Raw genomic sequence first — 17,642 nt, 5'->3', positions numbered from 1 at the left:
AGGAAATTAAACCAAGTTATTTTAATATTTAATTTCCTTTTTTTTTTTGGTGTCATGTTGGTTTAGTTTCCATATTAGATTAGAAAATTTCAAGTCAATTTCCAAGTAACTTTCAGCTTATAATTGTATTTGTTTTAGAAAGTTTTGGAGTCTATAAATACTGCCATTCTAGTAGGTTATTATTTTGAAGAGTTGAGTTGAATCTTAAGAGTGGGTTTGAGAAAAAAACCTCAAGTTGAGATTTGTCAGTTGTCGTGATGACAGGGTGTCGAGTCTGTGCAATAATAAAAATAGGATCTAAAAACCACTAAAAGCAGTCAATAATTAATCCTAGGTACTGGAGCAGGGACTCTAGGTGTGCAATGGGTTACTTGATTCACTCTGTTCCCGAAAAGTTTGCTGAATCCGATATACCAGAATTAATTAGTTGACAAAAATTACTAAATAGTAGACAATGGCAAGCAGGGTCGTCTCCTTAGGAACTGGGGATATTTTTCTCTTTGAAATTCCAATTGATGAAGGGGGATTTTTATCGAAATGAAACTAAAAACAATTAAGCAATTCAACTAAAAATAAATAATTAACTATCACGAATATAGCAGGAATTAAATCGAGGATAGATAAATTCTAACCAAGGATACAACTACTCAGACACAGTCCATTCATCTGATCATTGATGTAAGAGAGGTTCACTTAATTTATTAATAGGCTAGTTATAGTCGCCGACGAACTCTAACGACTAATTTTTCCTTAATTTATTGATAACCAAGGTACGACCATTGATTATCCTTAACCAGAAAATACTCCTAGGTATGACTGTAGCAATTAATTTTCTAATTGTATTAAGATCTAGAAAAACCTAACCCCAATCAATAACACGCTACGAGGGTTATTTAAATTAGATTGCATGTTCCTCTAGTGTGTAAACACGTCAGTTGCCATTAATATTAATCAATCAAATAATTACAGATTTAATTGACTAACTTGGCAGGGGATTAATAAATCACATTGAACATCGGGCTCTTGACATCCAATTAATAAAATAATCTCATGAAAATTCAAGCAGACAACGTGCAAATATTAATAAATTGAGAAATGCGTGAAAACTAATTAGATCTCACAGATTTTCGGGACTGCGCCGTCGAGTTGATCCTTGACTAGATAAATGGCTTAGCGACGCCACATAATTAAATCTCCATGCAAATTAATTGATTGAAAAAGCATCAAGTTTTTCACTAAGAAATGAGAAATAAAAGATATTTTTCCCGTTAGAAAATATTGTCGAGCACATTGTGCGCGTGAAAAGGAAAAAGAAAGGGAACTAAAACTAAAGCTATCTAAAACTATTGATAAGCTCCTCCTGTATGTCCGTTTCTCCTTTTAAGCCAAATGACTAAATGCCTTCCCTATGTTCGTGGTCCTCGCCGATCCAAAAGCCCAAGAATTGGAGCCCTCTGCCAAAGTCCTTGTGTGTAGTTTTCTCTTGGTAGGAGGACTCCTAGTCAGCAGAAAGGGAAATGGAAGTCTGGTTCTTCTCAGAAATGTGGGCCAGGTTTATGAAGTTTTTTAGAAGTCTCAATTTTCTCCAGAAAATCCCTCCTTTTTTTTGTAGTTTTCTGTTCCATTCCCTGAAGTTAAGTCTAGATACCAAATATAAGCAGATATTAACAATTAAAACAATATTTGGCAGGGACAAAGGGAAAATTAATAATAAAATAACTGACAATTAACACCCCATCAATTCCCCCCACACCTGAACCATGCTTGCCCTCAAGCATGAGAACAACTCAACTCAACAATGGCTTGCTCTCACGTTATCTATTGCCAGCTGTACTTACACCAAAATCAAGGTATAGTGGTTAAGTGTCAAATCATATCTCTCCCGGTTAGTTCCTAAGATCATAGACTCGTCCAATTCATGGCTAACTCGCCTAGGAAATCAAAATATTAAACTAGCAACAGTTAGAAATTAAGTCAACTGGCAACCAAAATCTCAACATTGAAAACCAAGGATCGGCGGGCCAATATGATCATAGACTCACATATTTTCCATATCCGTCTTTTTTCTTTTTTGTTTTCTCTTTTTTTTTTTAAAGAATAAATGCTTAGTCCCAAGTCATCCAAGTCCTTTGACGTGAACTCTGACATTTTTAGATGAAAAAACCCAGTTACTCAGCTTTTCACAGCTCCAGAACTACCTACTCATAGACATCGCCACTTTTAGACGCGAGAATCGACATTTGTGGTGAAGACTCCCGGCTACTGGGTGACGACACTAGCGGAGTATAGCCATATGCTATTCACACTAAAATACCAAAATACCAGACAATTAAAGATCATAGCCCACGTCATCTCCTAAACATGGAGAACTAAGGTCAACAGGGGGACCAATCCACACACACTGCCAGCAAATTATTTACATTGCCTAAGCAAGTTAGTCACAAATTGCACCAAGTCATTAAACTCAAAATATTCACCAGGACAACATGCTCTTACTTGCCACCAAAACTAAATTCATAGAGTAAACTACAACTAGCAATAGAAGAGTGAGTTGCTAAAATATTCACCAAGACACCAGCAGGCCAGGCAGAAAATTAAAGAAAGGCAGAAAATTGAAGAGATCCACTAGTCGAATCCAAATCCCCTCTCACCTAGGTCACACAGGAAAAACACCTAAACTAAAAACAAAGGAAAAACACCCAAAAATCGGAAACTGGAAATACTAGCACCCAAACTGACCCCCCCACACCTAAGCCTCACATTGCCCTCAATGTGATAATGTAACAGCAAAAGGAAGGATAAGGGCAACGGTACTTCCCTGAAGTGTCAGAATAGGGGCGGGTCGGGCGCGAACTGAGGAGTAAGTCCCGTATGTTGCATAAATGCTGCCAAATTCTGCGCCATGCTATGCAAGTTGATGCCAATATGGGTCCCGCGAGTCTCCAGTCTCTCAACTGTGTTCCGGAGTTGGAGCCAGTCGTCGGCCCCTGGGGTGGGAGAAGGCTGAGCGGAAGTAGACGGGCCGGGATCACTGCCATCCATGGAAGCTCGGGCAAAAGATGACCGAGGGAGAGCGCGTAGCGGTCCCGGGGGAACAACCTCCCATCCGTTGTCGCCCTCCCGAATCAAACCCATTTTCTCTAAACTCGGAATGTCCAAGGACTCCATGTGACAGGCTATATGCAAATCATGGTTAGAAATATCAAGTACATGCAAATTAACAGCCAAGTGAGTAATGTATGACCCAAGAATCAAGGGGCGCTTCTTTTTAGGCAAAATAGACTTGAACTGAGAAGCGAGCCAGCACCCAAGATTAACATTAATATTGTTATGCATGCACCAAATAAAAAAAAATTCGGGCTTAGACAGAATGCCTGAACTATCTCGCCTACCCGAGAAACTATAGGTCAAAAGACGGTGGATATAACGAGACGTCGGGTCCTTCAGATAAGAACCCTTAGATAGACGAGGGTCATAATTATCACGGTCTACGGACATCTCCTCCCAAATATGTCGATAGGGGGAGAAAAAGGGTTGGACGTAGTCACATGCACTCTCGGCATACTCACGAGACTCGGCATAGGCTGGATCAATAAAACCAAGTGCTAGATTAAAATCAGTAATGGAATGGTGGAACTCTTGACCCATTAATCTAAAACGGGTGACATTAGGAGTAGAAACTGTGTAACCCGTGGGGAGGTCAAACTCGAATGTAGCTTAGAACTCCCTAACCAATTTGACAAATGCCAGACAGTCAACAATATAAGTGTAGGGACGCCACCCAATAGCCTGGATCAACCGATCAAAGTCAACTCGAATATTTAAAAGGCCTAAGGTGGCGGCGTCCTGGTATCGGCAAGGTATAATGCGCCGTTCACAACAATCAGCATATCGCCGCTTGTCGGCGGCCTTGGTGAAGTTCAAATTACCCCCAAAATATGCAGGGTTAGAGATATGGATGCCTCGTTGCCTTCCAAGGCGAGCCCTCCTCCTAGAGGAAGAAGGGTCGTGCGAGGGGTCAGAGGCGGGAATAGAGTGCTGGGGTGGGGGAGGCTGTGAGTGTTTAGGTGTCCTAGACCTAGAGGAAGATCGAGGTCTCACCATTGTGACTAGCAGGCAACCCAAAAGCTATAAGAAAATGCCTCAACAAGACAGCAAATGCAATTGAGAATTATCGGTGGTTCCAATTGAGTCCAATACAGAAACAAAGCAGCCTAAAAGTGCGACAACTACTCCAAATACCCCAAGCAAGTCAGTAAGACGCAACCAATTAGCAATAAGCAATGGAAGTGTCACAGTAGCCGTCCAATGCACCAAACAAATGCAATAAACCCCAACCAAAGGCAGCTCAATAGACTACAGGCAGAAAATACCAAAGGAGACTCAATTGACACCAAAAACGACCCTAACAAATCAGCAAATAATGACAAAATGTACTCACCCCAAAAAGCCCAACAGATGTCACCAAATGGAAAGCCCACTACACAACTCAACTGGGAGCAAATATAAGCACAAGGGGTTGGGCTTTCAAGCAAACAGCTAACCAAATAGAAACAACAAAAGTAAACAAAATACCGCAACCAGTACCACTGGTGCACACAAGATGAATAAATTTTAAGCAAACCACTACCATCAGTACCACTGGTGCACACACAGGTAAGGATCAATTCAAATAGGCAGCCCAAAGCACTGATAAATCCGACAACACAAACAATACTAGAAATAGAAGAAATCAAAAGGGTAAACAATTTGCCAATAACTCTCAAAATGACCCCAAATGAGCAATTGACTCGCCGAACAAATTACAAGTGAGAAATCAAGCAAAGCACCTCCTGCGATTATCCCCCAAGGAACCCAAGAAATGGGCAACAATCCCCAGCAATTTAGAATCTAGAAGATGCTAACAAGGGTGCAAGAACAATACCTCCACTTGTCAATATTTGACAGGTGGTGTTGGCGCACTAAAGAGGTAGACGCGAGAGAGAGCAGCGAGCTGGAGGAAGGATCGCACTGTCGGCGGCCGCGAGCATCGCGTGAGGTGGCAACCGCTGGTAGTGCAACAGTGCTGATGGTCGCGCGAGAGAGGATCTGGCCATGGGCTGCGGCGGCGTGCGATGGAGGCCTGGAGGCACGACTTGGCCGCAAGCTGGTGGTGTTGCGCGGTAGAGCCTGGAGGCGGCGTGGAGCTACTGTGAACTTCGGGCAGCAGCGGCGAGCTTCAGGTGGCGGTGCGAGAAGGAAGTAGCCTCGGGCAGCGGGGTGGTGGTGGTGCTCGCGGTGTTGCGGGCAGTGGCTGCGAGGTGAAGTTTCAGGCGGCGGTGCGCGAGCTAGAGGAGGTGTATGGCGAGCTGATGGACGGCGAGGCAACGGAGGAGGAAGAAAAGCGGGAGGCAATATCCCTTTTTTTTCATATACATTTGAATAGTTCAATTTCTTAAATGACTTTGACTTCACAATTTGGAAAAGAATCTTGTATATCGTAGAATTCTTTTGTAAAATATTGACACGCAAAAGTAAGAAATAAACAAGTTTTGACCAATCTAGTGTACTAATATAAACAATTTTGAAAATTGTACGCTAGGTGTACAAATAATAATAGCATGTATGATAAAGAAAAGAAAAGGGAAGAAACTAAAAAGGAAATGACAGGGAAAAAGAAGAAACAAGAATGCTTAAGAATGAATGAGCAGATTTGTCCAAACATATATGAGGTTTTTGACTATTTCACTTGCCCTTTTCCAGGTTTTGAAAATTATGCTCACCTCTCTTGAGGTTTATTATCTTGTAATTTTAGCTTCAATCAATAATAAAAAAGTGATATTAGGAGAAAAAAGATAATATGATTTCACAATTGCCCCTAATATGCTAAATTGTTTAATTAATCCAATACAGTCCAAACATTAAAGAAAACACTAGATTTACTATTTATCATCAAGGATTAAATTACATATAGCATCAAAATAATATATCATTCGCTATATTTTGTTTAATATAAGATTCAAATTGCTCTTTTCAGATACAAACCCATTGTCAAATATAATCAATAATAAATAATCAAAAAAAAAATCTGTAACCAACAAAAAGCGAAATTTAATACCATAAATATTTCAGCAACTAACGTTAATATGTTGACAAAAATATTGATGATGTTAATGGTTGTTCTTTGTAATATTTTGGTTGCAAAATTTTTTGATTATTTATTGTTGATCATGTTTAACAATGGGTATGTAATTGAAAAGAGTAATTTGGATCTTGTATTAAGTGAAAACACTGAATGATATACTATTTTTTTTTATGTTATATGTGATTTGATCCCTAATAATAAATAGCAAATTTTAGTGTTTTTCTTTGATAAGTGGGTTGGTATTAAATTAATTAAACAATGTAGCAGATGAGGGTAACGATGAAATCATATTGTTTTCTCTCTCCTAATATCAATTTTAATTATTGATTGGGTTTAAATGTTACAAGATAATTAATCCCAAGATAGGTTAGTATAATTTTTAAAGCTTAAAGGGAAGCCAATGAAATAGTAAAAAATTTCAAGAGAGGTTTCTAAAATTATCCCTTTTTTTATATATTTCATTTGGGGTTTTACATAGTTCATTTTATTAGACAAAATACATGACATCTGCAGGGATTCCAAACTGCGAGTTTTAACTCAAAATCCATTACCATGAAATGTCCAAACAGCAACGGAAAAGCAATGGATTTCCGACCGAAAATCCATTTACAATAATTTATTCAACAGCTGGGGATAACATACTGCACTAGAACCATGCTCCATTTATTTATGTAACGGCTAGAACAATTTGCTAATTGTTCCCTTAGATGCTAGTAGCATTTTAGCTTGATTCAGCAGTTACCAATACACGTCTCCGTAAGCTGCCACACACAGATACAGCCAGCACAACATGGATTGCCTGTGCAGGATTCCCCGGCAGGTACACAGCTCCGTTCCTAACCATCATGAACTCCAACGCCAAGCATTTTTATAATCTGTCCTCCAATTGGCAGCATTTTACTTGGTGCAGTTTTGACACAATTGGCAGCATTTTACTTGATGCAGTTTTGACAGCATTGGTGGTTTCTGTAGCTTCCCCAGCTTCAACTTTCCCCAGCACCGCACCTGCAAAAGAAATTTAAAAAAAAAATCTTAGTAGGAAATTAGCTAGTAATGGATGGTAGTTGAGTTCTACTAGTAATTAATACTCTAATTGAATTTAAAGACAAACTAACAATTCAATTGGGTTAAATGCATTAAATCTCCATGAACTTTCACCTTAGTTGCACTTTACCCCCTAAACTTCTCTAATAGGCACTTTGCGTGCCACCCCTCCCCCCAGAAAAATTTTTGGACAAAAATGTCCTTGCAATAATTTTTTACTGTCTCGTGATACTATTTCCTTCCTTTCATATTAGATGATACGAAATAATTTGAATTCTATATGAAATATGCTTAGAGAGACTATTGTGTTAGTTATGATTTTATGTAAATGATAAAACAAAGTAAGTCTGATAGACTAACTAGATGCAAGGAGCACAAGAGCAAGGAAGAAAGACTGATTAAAAGCCATTTGGATTCCTATTATTTTGGCATTATCTAGAAAAATAGAAAAATCATTCAAAATACCCTTCATATTTTGTTAAATGAATTTTTTTGCCTATCACTTTTAAAATGTTAACTTTACCTCCTTTATAAATTCAAATTAATAAATTTTGGTACCAAATCAAGTTTTTGACAACTTTTGAGCCTGAAAATCACCATGTGGTCCACATACAGTTATTTTTTATATACAAAAAGGTCAGGTTCCATTTCTTCAATGGCACAAGTGAATATAGATTAGGTCAAATCCGCTTTTTTAAGAGAAAAAAATAAATATGATTTAGATCAAATCCTATTTTTAGGAACAAAAATGAATATGGATCCAGTCATTTATTTAATTATAAATGGGATATAACATTTTTGTCCCTAAAAAATGATCATGCATTGGACACGTGTTGGATTCAAGGTAAAACGTGGTAAAAAAATCTAAATTGCAACCAAATTTTATCGATTTAATTTTGTGAGGGACATAAATTTAGTATTTCAAAAGCGACGGGTGGAAAATTTTATTTGATGAGATGTGAGGGACATTTTGAACAATTTTCTCTTAGAAAATCTTTTGAAATATTTGTTGTATGTAATTTTTGAATCATCTTTTTATTTAACATACATCGCATCATAAAAGTTGTTATAGTAAAGAAAATTCCCAAAAAATGCAATCCCTCTAATCTACAAAACTATTGATTTGAAAAATTATACAAGTGTTCCGATTTGTATGGATTGGTGATTCTCAATTATGTGATAAAGATTGAATAGAAATCATGAAGACCCACCAGACCTTTGATTGGTATTTGGTTCTTGACTAAAAGAAGAAAAACAAAGAAAACTTTTGGAGACTTGCCTGCTGAGGACTGATTGGTGAATATGACTTGTGAGTAGTCTAGAATGTGTGCTAGTGGTGGACCTTTGGAGTTTGGATTCTATTCTTGTTTGGTATAGTAGGCTTTTACTCCTCGTTAACGTTGTTACTGCCTTCCACAAGCCAACCCCATTATCTACTATTCTACTGGTAGTGCTTTATTTGTCTCTTGTTCTGGTTTGGTTTATTTGACGGTCTGGCAATGGTGGTGCTGATTGTGGTCGTGCTGCTGGTTGAGTGGTACTATTCTCTTCTTCAAGTGAGTTGCTACAGATATCAAGTTAAATTTGGATCAGTAACAAGTTAAATTTGCTTGCTTAAGTCAATGTTAAATTAAAGTAGCATCACATTGATTTACTTGCGTAATTTGATGAATTATGACTAACTGAGAGGAACTGGATATTAGGCCATTATTGCATTAAGCTTTGTTTATGCTACTTTTAATTCTTAATCTCTAATAAGATGTTGAAACAATCAATCTTTGGACAAGTTGCCTAGCCAATTTGGAAGAGTTGCAACTCATTGAAATGTAGTTGAGGTAGGTTGCAGATGGTTGTGACAAAGGTTAATTGAAATTTGTCAAATTTAATGCGTTTTTAGTTGATCTCATTGTGTTATTTGTTTTTCATTTTTTTTACATATATATTTTTCTCAATAAGCTCATCTTGATAGGGCGTTGTTTGTTGACTTTGTTAAGTTTATTCACAGAAATTATTGCTACGTGATTTATTTTAGCCTCGTGACCTGCGTTATAAATTCCAATTTCTTCTACGCTTGCAATCGAAACCATTCTAGAGTGATAAAAAAAAATTTTAAAAAAATGCTAATGAAACCATATATTCAACTTCATAAACTCTCTTTTCCTCACATGTGTAATTTATCTTCGTAGGCAGATATTAACATGGCCTGCCAATTCACTCCTATCCCAATCAAGAAAACAGCAGCCTTTTTTTTTTTTAGTCTATTGTCTTAAGTGGATTTTATCCATTCAGATTTCTTCATAAAAGCAAATTAGCTTCCTGATAATGAAATGAAAAGGGTTATCTGCACACACCAATATCAAGACATATGCAAGTAATGTTGGAAACAAAACCAAAAGTGACAAAATATAATTAAAGATCTTTTTTTACACCAAAGAAATGTGTATATTTTTAATTCTGTGGCGTGATTCCTTTTTAAAATGTTTGAAGCCCAATGTTCCTATAATAGAGGAAGCCTAGGAAAGCATTTGACAGTATTGCCAAGCAGTTGTAGGTTTTGTAGGCCAAAATGGTGCAATGTAAGTCGAAATGACAGACTATTTGCACCACAACAAATTTAGCAGCCCATTCTGGCGTTCAAAATAATATGATCGGCCAAAGTTTAAATTCTTCAAATATCCAAATCCAAATTTTTTACAACTTTATATTTTTTTCTTGCGAGGATTTTGGTTAGTCTAACACTTGTATAAACTTTCCTTTCTCCATTCATACAATTAGGACGAAATCTATCCAAAATTACGTGTGTCAGGAAAAGACTGTTGAATTGTGGTGGACTCTAGTATCAAATTAATGGATTAAATCTTCTAATAATTGAGGCAAATAAATAGTTTTATTCCATTGAAGGTGTATATAATGACAATACTCATAAAATTAACTTATACTAGACGCCTAATAATTGAGTCTAGATCTTGAGAATATATGTTCTAATTTTATTAGAGTTTCACTCGACATATCTGCTCAAAGATTCACTTAATAATTGAGTTCATTTATTGCCTTTGGATCCTTGTTTCTGAGTTGATTTCATTGTTTATTCATTTTTCTAACCGGTTGTTGTCATATTATTAGAAGAAACTATTGCAACGTTATTCCTGTGAATCCCATACCCGGCCTATAAAATGCGAGTTCTACTTGTAATTCCCAACCAAAAAGCGAAAAAAAAATCCTAGAATTTCAAACAAAAAAATGGATTTGGCTAGAAATATTGTTGATCATACTGGTGAGCTTTTTCAAGCACAAGCTCACATATGGAACCATATATTCAACTTCATAAATTCTATGTCCGTCAAATGTGCAATTCAATTAGGCATTCCAGACGTTATTCACAAACATGGCCAGCCGATGACCCTTGATCAATTGATTGATGCTCTTCCCATCAAGAATGCAAAAGCCCCTTTCGTTTATCGTCTCATGCAGATTTTGATCCACTCAGGCTTCTTCATTGAAGCAAAGATTCCTGGAAATGAGAATGATAATCAAAAGGGTTATCTGCTTACTTCTGCTTCTGAACTCCTTTTAAAGAGTAACCCTTTTAGCATGACGCCGTTTTTACTAGCCATTCTCGATCCCACCTTGACTGATCCATGGCACCATCTCAGCCAGTGGTTTCAGAATAGTGATGAAACCCCGTTTTATACTTGCCATGGCAGCTCACTTTATGATCTTGCAAGCCATGAGCCGCGGCTTAATCAATTCTTTAACGAAGCAGTGGCTAGTGATACCCGGCTGGTTAGTAGCGTGGTGACCAAAGATTGTAAGCATGTTTTTGAGGGTTTGAATTCATTGGTAGATGTTGGAGGTGGAACTGGAACCTTTGCTAAGGCAATTGCTGATGCTTTCCCTCGCCTGAAATGCACTGTGCTTGATCTTCCTCATGTTGTTGATGGCTTGGAGAGTAGTGAGAACTTGGCCTATGTTGGAGGTAACATGTTTGAAGCCATTCCTCCTGCAGATGCTGTTTTAATGAAGGTATGAAATCGATGTTGCACGTTTTCTAGTTGACAAATTTTTTTTATAGTAGTGTTATTTAGATTTTTATCCTTATTGCCTGAGATCATAAGATTAAAATTCACCAATTATAAGAAGTGTCAATTTCAAAAGTAAGATTGAGTAGTAGAAATTGAGGTTATGCTTAATCCAAGAACTGCATCATGAAGAGGGGAAAAAAAAGAACAAAGTTTTAAACGTCAAATTGATTGCGTGTGTTTGGTACTATAAGAGAATAGTTTTGTTTTTGCTTTTTGACGCAAAAAGCTTTAAATGGGTTGTAATGTTTCTAACAAAAATTTTCTTTCATTGTGATATAATTTGCAATCAAGCAGTGGATATTGATTGATTGGAGCGATGATGAGTGTGTACAAATACTAAAAAAATGTAAAGAAGCAATTCCTAGCAAGGAAAAAGGAGGCAAAGTGATAATTGTTGAAATGTTCTGCAAAAGCCAGCAGAAAGGGGATGATGATCATGAGGCGATTGAGACCCAACTGTTCTTTGATATGGCAGCGATGGTTCTAGTCAAAGGAAGGCAAAGAAATGAGAAAGATTGGGCGAAACTTTTCACGGAGGCAGGCTTCAGTGACTATAAGATAACTGCAGTATTGGGCTTGAGATCTATCATTGAGGTTTATCATAATTAATTAATATGCTTTTTGAAAATGTTGTTTGTGCTAAAGAGTGATGAATCTTTAGTCAGGATGTTCAGAATAAGTTTTATGGCTTTGGAGTGTTTGTTTTACTCATTTATTGGCAATAGACAAATTGCCAAAGTCCAGTCTTGAAGCTGAACGTGGGCGGCTGATCAACTTGGTTCGTGCTTGTATCTTGAACCAGATTTACTCGCGAAGTTCACCAGATTTTCTGGCAATTGGGCATTGAATGAGAAGAGAAAAATTACAGCCGCTTGTAGGATCCTTACTAGTATAAATAAATGCCATTTCCTCAGTTGAAGGGCACCAAAGCTCAAGTGAAAGATAGGAAATGAACGAGTTCAATTGTTGAGTGAGTGTTTGAGCAGATATCTCAAGAGTGAGGCACTGATATATTAGAGCAACTATTCTCAAGAGTGAGGCTCAATTATTAGTGTCCAATATAAATATATTTTGTGTGTTGTTATTAAATATATTTTGAGTGTAATAAAATTGTTCGTTTGCCTCCTTTATATAAAGGATTTAATCCATTGATTTGGTATTAAACCCCACCACAATCCAACACTGGAATGTGTCCAAATCCCAGCCTGGAATACACAGCAAGCACATTATGTATAAATGGTGTGGAGTTGAGGTAGCTAACGACAATAACTGTTTCCAACATTGTTGAAGTTGAAGTAGATGCATCGCTTCCACTTTAAATTCAGCCATTACAGCTGAATGTAAGTTGAAGGAAGAACGGATAAACAAAATGTAAGTTTAAAAGATTTTCAGTTCTTAACTTGCCTAAGTTGTACAACACTTTCTAAACAAAATGTAACTCAATGTAAATTACTTATTCAATTTTGAAACAATGGCATTGTATCTAATTAATATTCGTGTAGATCCATATATGTTTGTAATTTCAAAGTTATGTGACTTGCTTTTGGCTGCACATTATCAAAATTTGCCTTGTTGAGAAAATCTTTCCCATACATCATTTGGGACGGTGGCACCTGACAACCGTCCCAACCCATTCTCCACAAATACACCTTTCTGGATCTTGCAAATATATTAGTCAACAAAAAGAGTACGCATTATTTACTAAATTGAATTGTTATAGCCACTCATGGCCCCAGTTACTAATCATCATGCCTATCCATTCGTATGGACCTTATACGCTCTTTAACTATAAGATTGGATGCCTACCTGTTATACCCAAAGAGGAAAACAAAATCGACAGCGAAAAGATGGACTTGGGTAGAAATGGTGATGCTAATAAGCTACTTCAAGCTCAAGCTCACATATGGAATCACATATTCAACTTCATAAACTCCATTTCCCTCAAATGTGCAATTCAACTCGGCATACCAGACATTAATCACAAGCATGTTAAGCCAATGAGTCTCGATGAACTCACCGATGCTCTTCCAATTGGCAATGCAAAAGCCCCCTTTGTCTATCGTCTGATGAGGATTCTAATCCACTCAGGCTTCTTCATCGAGGCAAAAGTTAGCCAGCACGATGAAGAGGAAGGTTATATGCTCACTACTTCTTCTAAACTTTTATTAAAAGATGAGCCTTTTAGCGTGACACCATGCTTGATCCTACCTTGATGGATCCATGGTACCACCTTAGCCAGTGGTTGCAAAACAACAGTGATGTGAATCCCTTCAAGACTTGTCACGGCAAGGTAGTGTGGGAGCTTGCAGGCCAGGATCTGAGGCTTAATAATTTTTTTAATGAAGGAATGGCTAGCGATTCTAGGCTAGTTGGCAGTATTCTGATCAGGGATTGCAAGGATGTTCTTTCAATGTTGAATTCTTTGGTGGATGTTGCAGGTGGAACTGGAACTTTGGCTACGGAAATTGCTGATGCTTTTCCTGACTTGAAATGTATTGTTCTCGATCTTCGTCATGTGGTTGACGGCTTGGTAGCGAATAACAAGAGTTTAGCCTTTGTTGGAGGAAGTATGTTTGTAGCTATTCCTCCTGCAGATGATGTTACAATGAAGGTAAGATCACCTTTCCAAGAAGATGCAACAGATCCATATTCACCTTTTTGTTGTTAAAAGGCAGCTTAGTATTGATTCTAAACACATCTATATATGCTGCTGATTCATTACAACCATGTCTTTTTGATGTGGTATTCTTGACTAATTTGAATTCTTTGTGATATGAATGTTAATTTAAACAGTGGATATTGCACGATTGGAATGATGAGGAATGTGTACAAATGCTTAGGAAATGCAAAGAAGCAATTCCTAGCAAGGAAAATGGAGGGAAGGTGATAATCATAGACATGGTACTGAATGACCAGCAAAAGGGAGCTGATGATCATGAGGCAATTGAAAGTCAACTTTTCTTTGATATGCTGATGATGGTGCTTGTCACGGGGAAACAAAGAAATGAGAGAGAGTGGGCAAAACTCTTTTCTGAGGCAGGATTCAATGACTATAAGATAACTCTAGTACTAGGCAGGATTCATTGAGGTTTATTATTAGGAGTAGCGGATAATTTTTTTGGACTATTTTTGTTAGACATATGTAAGAAGTCAACATGTTTATCTTTTCTTCTTTTACGATTGTAATCTTTTGTGGCATTTTCTTTTCATTTTCAATAAATCAATATTTTTTTGGGAGGTGAAAATAGCCATGCGAGAATTTTCTGCAGAGCTATTCTGTCGGGCAGACCTGTAAGTCACTTTCCAAGCACAATCTTGAGTATTTATTTCTTTTCAAGGCCCGTCGCAGGGAGAGAATTTGAGGAATCATTCGCTAACCCCAAGAGACAGACTACAGGGCAGATAACTTAGCCCAAAAACGAGACCCAACATGTAGCTCATTGTGCGTAGGGATGCAATTGAGCTTTATCAAGTCGAACACTCTAGTATTTAAATTTATTTAATTATTTTAATGATTTCAAATTTTTGTTTAAGTTTGATTTGTTTATTTGTCCTATCGAACTTGAACGAGTTTAACAGGTTGTCAATGCCTGTACAATAATAAAAATAAACCTAATTGCCAATTAAAGTAATCAAAACCCGATTCCAATTACTGGAGCAGGGACTCTAGGTGTACAATGGGTTACTTGATTCACCCTGCTCCCGAAGAGTTTGCTTAACCGATATACCCGATGGAATGACTTTTACACAAATAATTATTAATTTGTAAACAGGGCAAGTAGGGTCATATCCTCAGGGACTGGGGATATTTGTCTCTTTTGAAATCCAAAGTAACACGAGGGGGTGTTTTTGTATAAAAGATGACAATTAAAACAATTCAACTAAAAATGAAATAGCCAACTAAAAATTAAATGACTATTCACTAAAATCAAAGTAATAATAATTAAAGGTCTAGCCAAGAAATAACTTCAGCAATGGTTCACCTAATTGATCATCGATGCACTACCAGGGTTATTTTAGATTAGCCCGCGTATTCTCCAAAATTTTTTAAAAATATTTTCCAAAATTTCAAGTTAATGGCCGAAATGTTCAATTTTGTGAAATTGTGAGTTGATTAATGAGTGGATTAAATGAGTGGATTAATGCATTAATTTTGTGAAATTGTGAAGGATATCGATGTATGAAATTCATGCACGAGTTGAAAGAAGTGTAAGGATTGTCCAGAGGATAAAGTACATAAGAAATTAGGAGCAAAAATGAAGGAAAAACGAAAGAAACGAAAAAATTGGAAATTTAATGGAACCGATCCGAGCTCGGATCCGTGAGAGCAAAGAGAGATCCGATCCCTCTTCTGTACTTCTGGAGGAGTGTATCCGAGGTCAGAAGATCCGACCTCGGATCCATCATGGGAAGTCCTCGGATCCTAAAGATCCGAGCTCGGATCTATATTCAACCCTCGGATCCGAGACTCGGATCTGTCTCTCTCTTCAGCAAGTGGCACAGCCGTTTTCCTTTACTTTTCTCACAACTTTTCCAGCTATTTTGAGGGACAGAAATCGGTGGCACATGCTTCTGCAACAAAAGAGAAGACCAAATGAATTGTAGACAAACGAAAATATCATATCTTTGATTCTGCTACTGACTACATTAGAGATAGCACTCAGGGTTTGAGGCTTTTAGGATTCAGGATTTTAGGGTTTCAGAGATCAAGAATTAGTGTTTTAGGAGAATAGCACTTTCGAGTTTATGGTTGTAGGATTTTAGTTTGACTATAGTGTGCCTTGATTAGGACTTTCGATTTTTAATTAAAATAGTAATCCTATCGTGCCGCAAAAATATTTTTTAATGGATTTTAATAAACCCAACAACCTTGATTTAATGTTTTAGGGTTTACAAGGATTTGGTTTCTAAGATTTATGATTTAGTGTTTTACGGCTTTAGCACTTAGGGTTTTAGGATTTTTGCATGACAATAACTTTGTCTTGATTATCACTTTATATTTTTAATCAAAATAGTAATCCTGCCAATAATTGTAAAAGGTAAAACACGCAAGATTTAATCGCTAGATCTTTGATTTAATTTTTTTTCTTTTCCCTTTCAACTACCAAACAAATAACACGTACTTCATAAAAATAACTTAAATAATTTTTTAAAATAACATTGCGTTATGAAATTTCTAAAATTACAGTTGAAATTGTAACAGATATTAATGACTATTAACTATTAGATTCTTATAACTAATATTCATCGGTGTCAACAAATAAATACGATTCATTAATAACAAAGGAAAATTAGAATTTGATTAAAAAAATTTATTTGATAAAAAAAGGAAAAAAAGTTAGTATTTTATTCATAAAAAATAGTCAACACCTTACATGTTAACAATTTCATTCTATTTTTACATTGATCTATGAAATAGAAAGAACCATGCATGTGTACTTTTTCCACCATTTAAATGTATTATAATAAAATAACGTATTTCCAACCGTACAATTACCAATTTTTTTTATTATAAAAGAAATATGCATGTATAGTAAATTATATTAAAAAGATTATTGTGAATATGATTTTTTTTAGAGCACATATTTGATGACTTTAGGCACGTGCAAGTTTTAAAATAAAAAAAATTTATTCCTCTGCTAATTACAGATTTTTAAATAAAATTTCTCTAACATTTCTCCGAAATATAAGATTTTAGTAGATATTTTAAAATAAGATTTTACTACCGACAGCATTTTAGTAAAGGCAACTTCTACAAAACAAACAGCATTTACATTTAATTTTATATTTTTTATGGAGCTCGTAAATTTCATTTAAAATTTTTTTTCTAGCAAGTTTGAATTTAATTTTCTGAAAGTCATACTTATAAATGCGAAATCTAACCAAAAAGTTAAATACAATTTTTGGAGGTCAAATTTATCAAATGCGAGCTATTTGAAAATTTTTTAAAAAAACATTTAGGAGCTCGCATTTAGCTCTTACTATTTTCTGGAAAAAATTCTCTAGCTCCCAAAAAAAAAGCAAAAAAATTTAAATTAGAGCTCGCATTTGCGGAATGCGAGCTCTATTCTAACCTCGCATTCGTGAAATGCGAGCTCAGTACTGCTCGCATTTCACGAATACGAAAACCCCCAGACGGAATCCCTTGCCAAAATCACCCATTTTGTAGAATTTTTTTAAAATTCATCACAAAATTGGAAATTTCTCCAATTTTCAAAGTCCGATCACCTTTGCATGAGCTCACTGTCCATATTTACATTTTTTACTTTAATTTCCATTTATTTTTAGTTTTTTATTGATTAGTTGTTTTTTCTTTTATTTTTCATATTCTGTTTTGGGTTTTTCTCCTTTTTTTATTTTGGTATATTGTGTTATGTCACTTGATGATGATG

General features: G+C 36.2%; 1 protein-coding gene and 1 pseudogene across 1 annotated transcript; both read left to right on the top strand.

Moving 5' to 3' along the window:
• The first annotated feature begins 10,369 nt into the window (after positions 1–10,369).
• LOC140037735 (trans-resveratrol di-O-methyltransferase-like) lies at positions 10,370–12,414 on the top strand. Its single transcript, XM_072082737.1, has 2 exons — positions 10,370–11,191; positions 11,545–12,414. The coding sequence occupies exons 1-2, from the start codon at positions 10,409–10,411 to the stop codon at positions 11,857–11,859; spliced, it is 1,098 nt and encodes a 365-aa protein (XP_071938838.1). The 5' UTR covers positions 10,370–10,408; the 3' UTR covers positions 11,860–12,414.
• A 683-nt stretch (positions 12,415–13,097) lies between these two features.
• LOC140037985 (trans-resveratrol di-O-methyltransferase-like) lies at positions 13,098–14,337 on the top strand (annotated as a pseudogene).
• Positions 14,338–17,642: the final 3,305 nt, after the last annotated feature.

The sequence above is a fragment of the Coffea arabica genome, chromosome 3c (assembly GCF_036785885.1).
Source record: "Coffea arabica cultivar ET-39 chromosome 3c, Coffea Arabica ET-39 HiFi, whole genome shotgun sequence".
Classification (NCBI taxonomy): Eukaryota; Viridiplantae; Streptophyta; class Magnoliopsida; order Gentianales; family Rubiaceae; genus Coffea; species Coffea arabica.
Note: the sequence above shows the minus strand (reverse complement) of the source record. Positions and strands in the feature narration are given on the sequence as shown.